The sequence below is a fragment of the Anser anser genome (genome assembly GCF_964211835.1).
Source record: "Anser anser genome assembly, chromosome: 5".
Classification (NCBI taxonomy): domain Eukaryota; kingdom Metazoa; phylum Chordata; class Aves; order Anseriformes; family Anatidae; genus Anser; species Anser anser.
In genome coordinates, this window is record NC_139725.1 from 54,864,266 (window position 1) to 54,877,204 (window position 12,939).

The following is a 12,939-nucleotide window of genomic DNA, read 5'->3' on the forward strand; positions in this document are numbered from 1 at the left end:
GCTAATTACATTCCTGTCCTTTTTCAGCTAAATGAATGTTCCATTATTTTGGCCATGACTGACATTAGACTCAGCAGCCTATAGCTGCATAGCTCATCTTGCTTATCCTTGTGAAGTACTCACAAGTATTAGGATTATTCTTTCTGTCTATTTCCTACTTACTCCACAATGTTTTTCTAAGGTGATAGTTAATATCCAGGGCTCACCATAGAGAATTTGTAAGATTTTTAGGTGAAAGTTCTCCAGAATTTTTTGCTAAAAAAAAAAAAAGGGGGTCAAACACTGATGTATCATTTTTAACATCTCTTTATAGATGTACACTATTCTTAATGTACTACAATCTGTTCTCTTTGGATATGTACATCAGCAGCTTTTTTCCAAGTATAGATCATAAATATTTTCAAATAGTGTTGTCTTTTCCTTATCACTAAATATTTTGCCATCTCTATCAGATAATTATAATGGTAATAGTATTTCACTGCTACCAAATCATGCATCTTATACACATATATAAAAATTTGGAAGCTATGTTTCCATAAATATTAATTAATAACATTAATTTTTGATGGATATTTATTTTTCCCCTGTGTCCTTAGATTTCCTCATCAGATTTCTATATGTTATAAATTCTAATTTACACTGATATCCATTTCTCCTGTTTCCCTTTCAGTCATTTTCCATCAATAGTAATTACTACATTTTTTCATCCACTGAGTTCAGCTTTTTAACAGCCTTTTATTCATTCATTAAGTACTCCCAATTTCTTTTAATATTCCTCACACTAATTTTTATTAACTTTCTTCAGCCTTGGTAGAATTAACCTTCCTGATGAACTGTGCTAGTATGTGTGTGTAAGAAACTGTTTTGAAATTATCCAATTTACTACAGTCAACACCACCAGTTGTTAATATTGTTTCAGCATCAGTCCAGTGATTAATTCATCAGAAATTATCTTGTAAAGTAAAATCCCTCTTGATTTTAGAAATGATAGACTATCCTAAAGACTTGGAACAGTATTTTACTATTTGATGGCAGAGTACCTCCTGTGCCTGCTTCCACAGTCAAAGTCCTTGTTAATACAATTTCTATCAAAATATATAACCATGGTCTTAAGGACTCTGTTATCAGATTTGATTCACTAGTGATTTATGCATACTCAATTTTCGATACATCAGTAACTCAAACTATTATCAGCAATTCAAAATAATTCATGAGATTTTAATATAGAATACAGGAATCATCTTTTCCTTCCTCCCTCCTTTTATTTTGTATTTGTTCTGCTTTTCATATCTCAACTGTAAATGCACCAGATTAAACAGAAAAATGCCTAGATATTTATGCTAGTTTCCTGCTGCTTTTGCAAGTTCATATTTAGAATTTACTCGTAGTGTGCTGGCTCTAAAGTTAGTCACAGTCTAGTTCTCAAGAAATTCAGGACAAAAGATAGAAAGAGGAGATTGAGCTCATCCACAAATTGCTCAAGTAGATGAACTCAAAGTTTAAATTTTGGCATTTCCTATCCAAAACTGAAGAGCCACAGGTTGATCTCTGGTAATAGATCTAAAAATAAAACAATGCAAACTGAAGTCCATTTCCTCAAAATAAACATTTGATTTGGTATGGCACATGGTGGTGAAAAAGAAAAAATAATGGATATCCCAGGTCCATGAGGTCTCTGTATACTTGAATTCCTTTTTCTGGTGTCTTTCCATTGCTTTACTGCAACAGAAAATGTTGATGAGGGGAGGCTACCAATGTCTTCCAAAAATTTAACCACTGTCATCCTCTCTGTGTTGGTTGAGGGCAAAAATTACACAAAATACCCCTGTATCTTTTTGCATCCCTTTCATATTCGTAGTAAATGCTGTTCATGTTTGTTTTAACAGCAATTCAACCAATAGGTGTCTATAAAATTAATACTTATAAATTTTAATATATTATACCTTTACTTATCTCCAGAGCATGTGAATTCCTTCACATGACTTCAGTAGTTCAGAGCAACCTTTCTACCTGGATTACCTGATGCTTTTCTTAGTTTTGAATAAAATGGAAAGTTTTGAAATGCCTTTGGAAATTTGTTCTGGTTTTTTTTTTCTTTTTTTTTTCTTTTTTTCTTTTGGTTGCTACCTGTATAGCATGTCCTATACCATTAGTTGGGGGAATTAAAGGTCATTTGCTGTGATATTCATTTTTGTTACACTGGAAAACTCCTATGGCAAAAACAACGTTCATGGTATCTCTTTGCAGTGACGAAGGCCACATTTCTGTCAGATTTATTTTTTTGAGATTTATTTTTTTAGGGCAGCTTTCATGACACTTTATGTATTCATTTTTCCTATCACCATTTTGAGCCCTTTGTTTAACTGTGGTTAAGCCAAAAAAAGTCCCAACAAGTGGCGACTGGAAATGAATTCTGGAATTACAAACCTGCTAGTAATATTCAGTGGCTGAATAGACTGAGACCAGATACTGATGCTGAGTGCTGAAAGAAGCATCTAGCAGGCTGGGCAAAGCAATTTGTAATGGACTTTGAGCATAGCAAAGCTGTAAATCTTTTTAAAGCACCTAAATTTGGGGGTTTGATTGAAACAGCAAGAAATCTACACTGGAACTGTAATGCATATGTGTGTACAAAGAGGATGTTGCTAGCTTTGATCTTCTTACTACAGGATTATCAGTCCAACACACTTCACTTAAATAATTAAATAATGTCATAGTTCTAAACTTCCGTTTAATTAAGTAAATATCTTCTGACAACTTCCATGGCTGACTCTTAAGGCCTTTAGAACTCCGAGAGGAGGAAAACAGCAGCTGTGGACTGCTCGTGCTACAGCACCTGCCAGGTCTGCAGGAGCCATTGTAACAACTGTGAGTGGTCCTGGGAACAGGAGTACAATTGATTAGATGATGGCTTTGTTCAGTAGAACATCTGGGGACTATCTGAGATATAACTCATTAGTACAGCTTGTAACCATCTCAATTTGGAGGATGATGGTTTCCGTCTTCGTGCTTTATAAACAAGCCTCTAGTAGAGATACTGAGGTAAATCCCTCCTCTGGTTTCAGGCAGAGATGGTGGTCGTGCCTGTGCAATGAGGGATCTAGTTCTATTGTGTGTCATCTTTACCAAGGACCAGGGCACATATTGCTCATTTATTTTCACAAACACCTGATTTCTACCCAAAACATAGTCTACTAGTCAGGTTTTCATGCTGCTGAGATGGTGAAAAGGGCATTGCTGAGAGCAGTCTGCCTGTAAAAGCTGCCAAGTTTTCCTAGCCTTGAAATTAGCTTAGTACTCATATAGAAATCCAAAGTTTTATCCCTTTCCTGTAAAGTCTCTGAGGTTTGAGGAAGAGGTTAACAATCCTCTGTGGGACTTCACTGGCTTTGTTATGTCAACCTGCTTGGGATTCCTCTTCTCAAGGATACAGGGCTCAGTATATGGACTATCCTTAAGAGAGACCTGTGTTTTTCCTCTCCTTTCAAACCCAGATAATTTTATTGCTGTAATAACACAAAGAGAACAGAGGCAGGAAAGTGTTATCCATGGACCCATATACACCTGCTTGTCTGTCTATGAAAATCAGTACGACTGACAAAGAGCAACACTGAAATCTGAGCAGGTTTGAATGAGCCTTTGAACACTGGATGAGGCTCAGAACAAGGAAGCAATGTAAAAATAGAACAAGGATGTTATTTCTCTTTACTGTAAAGATGTGTAAGCCATGAGGTAGGATCATGGCAGTTGGTTGTGTTCAAAGTAAAGCATCCAAAGATAAAAGCCAAAAAGTCATCTTAAAAAGTCAAAAAAATATATAAAAGCCAAAAGTCATCTTAAAACCAATTGCTAGAAAAACAAAATATTTTAAGAAACCATTCTATTTTATTTATGCATTTAGGCAGGTAGGCAGAGAAAATGGAAGTGGCCACATGAACTTAACCATGGGTGTGATATCCACATAATTTTTGCAAAATGTTGTTCATAGTGTCACTGTTAATAACTTCTCTCTGATAAGAAAAAATTCTGTAACAGGTATTCCTTAGAAACAACAATGAAGCAGTTCATATGTGAAACAACATATTACTTGTATTCAGAGAGGGTCCGTAGATGTTGCGAGGGGACCTTCTGGTTTGCCCATTGCATGCTGAGCCTCTCAGAGCCATGCAAGCAGGGCAATTGACTGACACTGAAATTATGGCTTTTTCTTCAGATGCTCATTTGCACTGAGGAAGTGTGTAACAGGCACTCAGCAATAATTTCTCCAAACACCAGTTACCAGGTAATTATTTCTTTTAGCCTGACTCTAATGTGAAGAGTATGGCTACAAGACTGGTTTTGGATACAGCATAGGGCAGTTGATCTTGCTGTCTTTCAGGAGTGTAATTTGCTCCTTTGGAGGTGTTTTTATGTCTTTTCACAGGTTCAGCTAGAACATTATCCTCCAGATGGAAAGTACAGTATTTTATTGTTTCTCTAAGAATGACTAATAGTTTTGTATGAAAAAAAAGAGAGGGGGGGGAAGGGGGTTGATCATGATGAGGGAAAATATCTGATTAAGTGACAGAAATACATAAAGGTACCATCACTTTGCCAGCTCTCCTGGAAAGCAGGTTAAGCAGTAGTTCAAGGCATAAAAACTTTTGAGGAATTTAAGCAAGCAGAGAAAATCTGAGGTGTTATGGGCCTTTGGAAGACTCTCTCGACCTGAGACTGCAAACCTGTAATTATGCTGACCTTTCCACTTAACAAGTAAGTCTAAAATCCTCATGTTCAGTTGTGGGTGTAACATAGAAAGAATAGTTAAAATTCTCCTGGAAAACTATCAGCAGTGATCTTTAAGCCTTGAATTTCTGATATTCTTTGAATTTTGTTTCAGAAAGTGAAAAGTTGCAGTTCTCTGGAGCTGACAAATATTTTACTTTTTTTCACCTGGCACTTGCAAAGAGATATGAAACATTTATTTTACCAATCTTCTCAGAATCAGCTATAAATTGTCAGAGCCAGCCATTCACATCTGGTGGATTTTTAAAATAAAGTATTAGCCCTTCAATATTTCATTTTTCTCCATCACTGTTCTGTAGGCTTAACTAGAAGGAAGTAATATATAAAAGTTTGGGTGGGAAGAAGCTGTTTGTCCAGCAGCAAAGAGGTATGGACATGTGATTCTAGGAGATGTTTTAGTTTTTCCCTCTTCCCTGCTCTGTGTCTATATAGGGGTGTGTACAGGTGTGGGAGACCTGAGGGAGACAGACTGGCTGTCAGAAGTGGTGGTTTCTGTCAAAATTGTTCCTGAGGACTTTTTGCAGGCCAGCAGATTTCTGACAGAATCAAACAGTTGATAGGAAACTATGCCGGGAATTATATCTTGCTATTACCAATGTGGATGTATTCTTGGGAAAAAAATAAAAAATAAAATAAAAAAAATCAAGCACTCAGTAACACACACAGCCCTTCCTTGCAGTCCAATTTGGAGGCAAACTGCAGCCCTCTGGAGATTTAAAAGAGCAATCTGTTCTTCTACATCTTTTCTCTGTTTGTCCACTGTGTGGAATTTGGACTGGAAGTACTGAAATGAATAAATGTGGATATAAGCACATATCTCTGGAAAAAAGTGTGCAGCTTTTGAAAGGTCACTGAAAAGTCTGTTCTTGAGGAGATTTCCCTGTCTCTACCCTCCTGCCTGGTGTCCATCTCCAGGTGTGAACAAGCAAAGTGCATGCCACTTTTCTCCATGGCTTTGTATTGAAACAGCTTTTTTGGGAAGCAGTCTCCTGTGCTCAGCTGATTTTCAGCCTCTATATGGAAAACAGAAAGGAAGGATGTTTACCTGTTCTCTGTTCTCCCATGCCACTCTCCAGTGATGAGTGAGATGCCCTCAGTACACATTATATGTGGCAAAAGGAATGTGAACCGAGTGCAAAACATTTATATCCCTGCTAAAGTGCTTATTCTGGTTCTTTGGTTTTGGATGGATAACTAAGCTCCAAGAATGAAGAAGATGCTACTTCCAGAAATCCTCTGCTCTCTGTGCAGGTCTGGTCGAAGAGAGTTACAGCTTTTTAGTTTCAAGGCTGTAATTCTGTCAGCCATTGTGAAATGTATTATGGCAGTGAAGCCATAATTTGAAGGTGCCGTGCTTAAGCACAGAGATAAAGTTAGAAAGAGAAGGGAGTATATAAACATCTGGTACATCAGTTTCTCAGATCTTACAGAGAGAAAATGCCAGGTGATACTTTCTCCTTGCAGTAGGACTCCCCTGTACACCTAACCCCACAGTAAGAAGCACAGCACCTATGTGTACTCAGCAACTAGTCTGATGACGGATGTAGTGGCTTTTTCTGAATTAACTACTGAGGCAACTCAAGTGTGAAGTTATAGCAAAAAAAGGTATACATTTATGGTCTGGTACAGATTACCCAATGACTTACAGTCCTGCCTGGAAACCACAGTTCCCACTCCTCTTCACCGAGACTTTGTATTTCTCTCATCATTTAACTGAATTTTAGACACCTGAAAGCATCAGAAGAAAATCAAGGCAGAAAAGGAGAGGCAAGGTTAATATTGCAGGAGCTGACAGAAGGTGGGGGTCTGATTTGGGTTCTACGGGAGTATAAGGTTATATTGAGCAAAAAGTGATGCATTTCATTACCACCTGTGTAGCACTGAGGTTATACAGCAGCTGGCACTGCAAAAACTAGTACCTTGGGTTAGCCAGATGAGGCCTGAGGGTGATCAGGCAGAAAGTGACAGGAAAAGCAGTAGTGAAATATTTACCGTGATATGATGAAACCATCAGCAAATCCAGCCCGTTTCTCTGGAATGAACAACAAGGTGCTGAAAGCTTCTCAACTGTGCAGCACAATTTTGGCTCCAGGCAGTGAAATTGCAGAATCTCCCTGCAGCGCAGATTAAGAACATGGAAAAACAGTTTTCTCAACCAGAGGGAAAGGACCTGCATTGTCTGGAGTTACTGAGGTTCTGCTCATATCGACTCCTCAGAAGACATGATTATGACTAAAGAGCTTGGCCATATCATGAAGTATATACTAATGCAAAGTAACAATAGCAAATAAGTTTTCTTGAGTCTTCTCACTCCACACTTGTGTCTGCAGCAGGATTTGTGTATATCCTTTTCCTTCCTGGAGAAGTAAAGCGGAGAATGGATGGATTTTGGACCTCTAACAGCAGCAAGTTAACTCATATCCATTCCCCTTTCTTCCTTCCAAGTCAGCATAATGAAACTGTCACCCAAACTGTCCTGACTCACTGCTAACTCTCAGGTGGAAAAAAGTAAGAACTTGGCAGTAAGGAGTGCCTGTGTCACAGTACCTCCTGATGTGCAGTTGCAACTGAAATTGTAGCAATTGAGACAGCCTCCACAGGAGAAGATAAGGTTTCTCGTGCCCTCCACTCTTTTAAAGATGGTCTTTCAAGACATTTACTACAATGGCACAGTTTTAAATATGTAAAAATTATTTCAAAAATAGGTTCAACAGTGTGTATTAGAGACTTTCCAACATCTTGGGGAAAAATACTATAAAGCCTTTCAGTTAAAAACTGTATTGTAAAAACTGGAGTCTCTTCCTTTTTATTTATCATTTAGGGAGTCTTGCAAGATACCAGGAGCTTATTGCTTAGAAGTGATTTATTTGCGTTGCTTACTCCTTACCTAAACTGAGTCCTCTTTTTGTAGCATTTGCTTGCTTTAAAGGTGATTACAAGGCTGCAGATGGTGTTCTGTGTCACCAGAAGAAGAATAAGTAGCAAAAGCAGGTCAAACCCCTCCCTGAGATGAAGCATTTCTGGTAGCTGGAGCTCAGACTCTGCTCTTCAGGAAAGATCCTTGGCTATTATAAACTCATTTACCTGTTACAACACAAATCATATGCTATAGTCTCACATGTAAGCAGAAGATGGGTATTTCAGTTAAAGACATTTTATTTCCAGATCAATCAGAGAAAGCAAGGAGTCTGATAAAAAGGATGTTTATCTTCCTTTTTGCTGCTGTGATCTGCTTTGAAATGAACATAAATGGGCAGGTTCCACTCTTAGAGATGTAGAAAACATAAAAGGCAAAAATGAAACCTGTAACAGGTTCCATACAAATTTAGAGCACGTGGAAATGGGAGCTCAATAGTCAACTTTATGGATTCCAAGATTTTAGAACTCAAATATAGAAAAAGTTTCACTAGAATTCCCCTATTCAGTAATAAAAATCAAGAGAGAAATAAAGCATTGTTTATAAGAATTGTTTCTTAAATGTATTTTTAGATGCTACTGCTCAACATGATTTGTAATGTGCAGCTGCTGTGCAATGCAGTACTTTGAAAATCAAGCAATACATCTGTTACGTTTCCTGTCAAATAAAAGGAGAGTTAAGAAAAAGTATCTGATCTATCTAAACATTTAAAATGTCATCATCCGATCCTATTTAAAGGAGCTCAAAATGAAATATACAGAGGGTAATGTTTGCTAAGCCTTAATGTAGGTGTATGATGCCTTTGGCTGGTAGATGTCTTTATGAATAGAGTGTCAGAAAAAAAAAAAAAAGAAAGAAAAAAAGAAAAAAAAACTATTTCATAGAAAAAATTGTTTATTATGAGACTTTAAAACATACTCACAAAGAAGAATCACACATGGCTGTACTGTGAAATATTCTAAGACATGTACACAGGAAAAGGAGATGCCTTTCTAGTTATCCCACCGAGAACAAAAAGTTGTGCAAGCAAACGGACTGTAACAAACTGCTCTTAACTTTTTTTTTTTTGCATCAGGTTGTTCACTTGCCCAATTAAAAGCAGCTCTTATGTCACTTGTTTGGTTCAGATTTCAAAAGGAATTGATGTAGTTCTTTATTTTAGACTGTAATGCAAAGATGTGAAAGGATTATGCTGTTGACTCTGCTGAGAGCTGCCTTTTCCAACAGCTTCGGTGTTCATTTCATCAACATGAATAATCATTATTCTGTGGAAGGTGTGTTAATGACATTTTAGGTTTACTATATTAGGTGAAACATAGTTACTTGCAATGATAAATAGTTATTATTTCCATTATAAATTACTAACCTCAGCATTGCAGGAGGAATTTATTTCATTCTTATGCGTACACTAGGCGTGCATCAGATAATTTCCTGTAATTTGAGGACTGGAGAAAATATTAATAAGACTTATGAGAAAAAATCCTTTGAACATCTGATAGTAAATTGGCCTGATGTTTTTGTAAAAGCTTAATTTTCAGCCCAGTGGACTTTGAAAAGTATTCCTGCAAGGAAAATGTAAGAGTGATGACAAATACTGTCAGTTCTGTTGACCTGTTTCCCACCTAATAAATATTTTTAATCCTTTGAGCATTGCAGCACTGGTGGAACTTGTTTTCTTTACTGTGCATTCATAGTAGGCATTTTACTAGCATGCCTGGAAGCAGATTTTTTTCCTATATCATGCAAATGCACAATACCGTTGTCAGCCTGATACCAGTTTTCTGTTACACCATTTATTTTTTCTTTTGCAGATTTGCTGAAGGAACTAAAAAGAAGAAAGAGCTAGCATCGACTGCCTGGCCGTTCTTATGTTTCTGACACCTACCAGTCACTGGCATTTAGGTGAGCATGGGATGTATAATGCTTAAATACGGGGTTTCTTTCAAAATCAGTGCCTAATTCATCCCAAATGAAGGTGAGGACCTGAATAGTCATTAAGGGTGCACTTTCTTTGGGAGTGACAAGCCCTGGCAATTACAGGGGAGGAGATCTCATGGGTCATAACACTCAGTTTGCAGCAAGCAGCTATTGCATGTGATCTCATTCCTCCTATTCCCCATGGATCCAGAAGGGCTCAGTGCTGACTGCAGAGAAGCTAACATAGCTAACAGCTGCCTTTAAACTCCCATGGATATACAGTAAGAAGTACAGTTTCTCCACTCCCTTTTCCAGCAGGGCCAAACGTGAGTTTCTCTGCCCTCAGTGCAGTGAGGTTTTCTGGCCCAGGTGGGTATGCTCTGCATCATCCTCATCTGTTCTGCTGCATTTGGCCCCTGGATTGCAAATAGGAGGAAAGCAAGGCAGTGCTATAGGAAGAAAGAGTTGCAAACTCCCCCTTCTCCGCCCCTTGAGTTTCTCTGAAATGACACTACCGAGAACTGCGTCAAATTTGTGGCTATTGATATGCAGATGTTACAGTCTTTCACTGCATCAGGACAAAGATGAATGCATTACCATGTCTGTTTTGCACATAAATATGTATATTATCACAGTGCCCCCGCTTCCTCCAAAATGATAGCAATTGATGTTCAAATAGGACAGGCTACGCAAGACCAAAAAAAAAAAAAATACTCATGAAATATTCTCTTCCTCTTCCTTGTTTCTGATTTTTCTTTTCCTCGGCTATGCACAAAGCTCGGGCCGAGCAGGATCCCTCCGGCTATGTGCGTGGGCGGCCGATCTGGTTTTCTCCCAAGGTGACAGCTGCCTGCTTTGCATTAAGGGCTGCGACTGCCCCCACCTGGTGAGAACAGAGCTTGGAAACTTGCCATTCCCGGGATATTGCTGAATGCGAGCATCTCTGCCAAACGTGACAACCGAGCCATGCCTGCGAAACAAAGGGTCACCCCCTACACAGGAGCACGGTTGCTAAAAGAAGCTCTTTAAAATAGCTCCTACTCTCTGACTTGAAATACAAACGTGATAGATTTGATATTATTAGATGAAATGAAAGACTGTTCTGACACCCTATTGTTACAGTTTGAAGGCATTTAATGCCCCATTCTTTTAATCCTGTCATAAGTTTGCGTGATTATTCACAGAACCAGAGCTAGCTAATAAGTGTTTCTATGCAAATCTGCTTAGTCAATTACACTTAACGAGATATTATTTTGAAAAAAAGAAACCTCAGGGTGTAGTTCGAGTCAAAAAATATTTGAACAGTAGAAGAAAAAATATTAAAATACTTTAAAATACATTTAATTTTATTTTGCTAAATATTGGTGTTTCGTAAGATGTAATTTTACAATATTAAAAGTAAAATTTAAAAAAGCAGCTTCGCTAAAAAATTTCTGATCAATTCAAAATGCATTCAGTCATGTGTGTGGATAATTTTGTAATGGTGGACTTTCATTTCTCTCTCAGAATAAATTTCAGAAATCTTCAGGTCCTTCCTGAAACAACGATTTTGCTCCCTGCACAGGACTAAATCATGAATGTGGAACAGCATCAGACACTGTATACGTTAACTGGGGTAGCAGTTTAACTTCTCACATCCAGTAAATTAATTCTACCACAGTATAACAGTGTCGTAGTGTAATATCAGCTTTCTGAGTCACTCTCTTGGAACTTGTTTACCAATGAGGCGCCCCTTCCCTCACTGAATTTAGAGAAAGCTGAAATGCACAGAGCTGCTGGGATCAAGTTGACTCAGGAAAGAACATAACTTGATTCAGAAAAATACCTAGCACCATGTTAAATCTGTGCCTGTAATTAGAGGACATACACTGTTGTGAATAGTGAGGATATAAAAACATCTTTGAGCTTCTTTCTCTGTATTAACTTCTCAAGAATTTAATATACATTCAATAACCTAACAGATAAGGTGGACGCTTCTACACCACACTTGTGATGGTTTTGGTTATTTATACCTAGAGACTATATAGTGCAACTCAGTATCATATGTAACTGTCTGATACTACTGGTGACAGAGATCCATCGAAGAGAAATGTATTTGCAGTTATAGTGAATCCACATGTGTTTTGCCAGTCCTCTTTGACATCCAATTATGTTTATGTATAGATACCTTTTTCCTAAATAGAGAAGGCTTTAAATAGGAAAGTGTCCCTTTTCTTTTTCCCTCACCTGCCCCATCATTCTCACAAGACTTTTCTAAGGACCATGTTCCTTGATAGTCCCTTGACAACTTGCTTTTTATCTCTCTGTGGGTGTTTCATACTTATTTCTTGCACATACTTCTTGTAAATACAAAATTCAGTGTACTCCTTCATCTTGTTTCTGAATGCACATTTTCAGTGTTAATGGTAATAGCTTGTGATGTGAGTGTTCAGCACAAGATCAGTATTATCTCAGGATTTTAATTCTATAGATAATTCACTGTTAATTTTCAATTGTTTCTTATCTTTACCAAACTCAGAAGTAATTGTACATGCCCACCAGTTTCAATGGGAATTACTCAACTCACTATACCACTGTATAGGTTCATGTCCTGATACAGATTAAAATGATACTCTGAACAACTTCTCCCAAATGAAATGTCATAACAAATACTAATGGTAACATTCAACTAAGCAGCTGTGTAGAAAATGTGTTAGAGCTTTTTGCAAATTACCAGCGCCAAATAACTATGCTTTTGTTCAAACAGTAATAAACAAGTTTTAGAGATCATCACTGCCCATTTCAAAAGTAAAACAAAATAACATTTCCTTTTGGGCAGGAATTATTTATTTATTTATTATTAATTTATTTGCTTTTCCTGAAGGACTGAAGCTATTGCTGTGACAAGTTACCCTCAGGCTTTCTGTTCCTTCCAAACCACAAAGCATTAGCGCTAATTCTTAATGTGAAAGGGAATAAATTCAGAAGCAGTACTTCAGGCTTCTTTTCAGCATGGCATGCCTTTCCCCAAGCCCTGTGTCTGTTGCAGGACTGACATGCAATTGCAAGTCAGCCTCTTTCATTGACATTTGAAAGTCTTTGAAATATTTGCAAGTCTTTTGGACATTTGGAAGTCTTTGACTTCCCTGTGTACATCGATAGCCACAAGCTCTGGTCCAGCAAAGAACATAAAAGCTGGTTTATTGGCTACTTCTTTCATCCTGAAGTTCTCAGCAATGTACAAATCTGCAGTGGTCATCTGTCAGCCAGATTGGGTAGGTTTTAATGCTTCATTCTGCTGAAGGCTTTTTTTTTTTCTTTTTTTTTTTTCCCTAGCTCCT

At 37.6% G+C, this 12,939-nt stretch overlaps 1 protein-coding gene across 5 annotated transcripts in view; it reads left to right on the forward strand.

The window, feature by feature from the left end:
• LOC310901092 (uncharacterized protein) overlaps positions 1-12,939 on the forward strand; it is a 275,956-nt gene that overhangs the window by 190,287 nt on the left and 72,730 nt on the right. For 3 of the 5 annotated variants that reach the window (XR_014585596.1, XR_014585597.1, XM_083840151.1), the window contains 2 exons: positions 9,514-9,604; positions 10,397-12,240. Coding sequence is in view for 1 of the 5 variants with exons in the window: in XM_083840151.1 (XP_083696277.1) it covers positions 9,514-9,580 (67 nt within the window). In the remaining 4 variants the exon portion in view is untranslated. Of the gene's footprint in view, positions 1-9,513; positions 9,605-10,396; positions 12,241-12,939 lie in introns of those variants that run through there. The other 2 variants (XR_014585594.1, XR_014585595.1) reach the window with 1 other exon arrangement.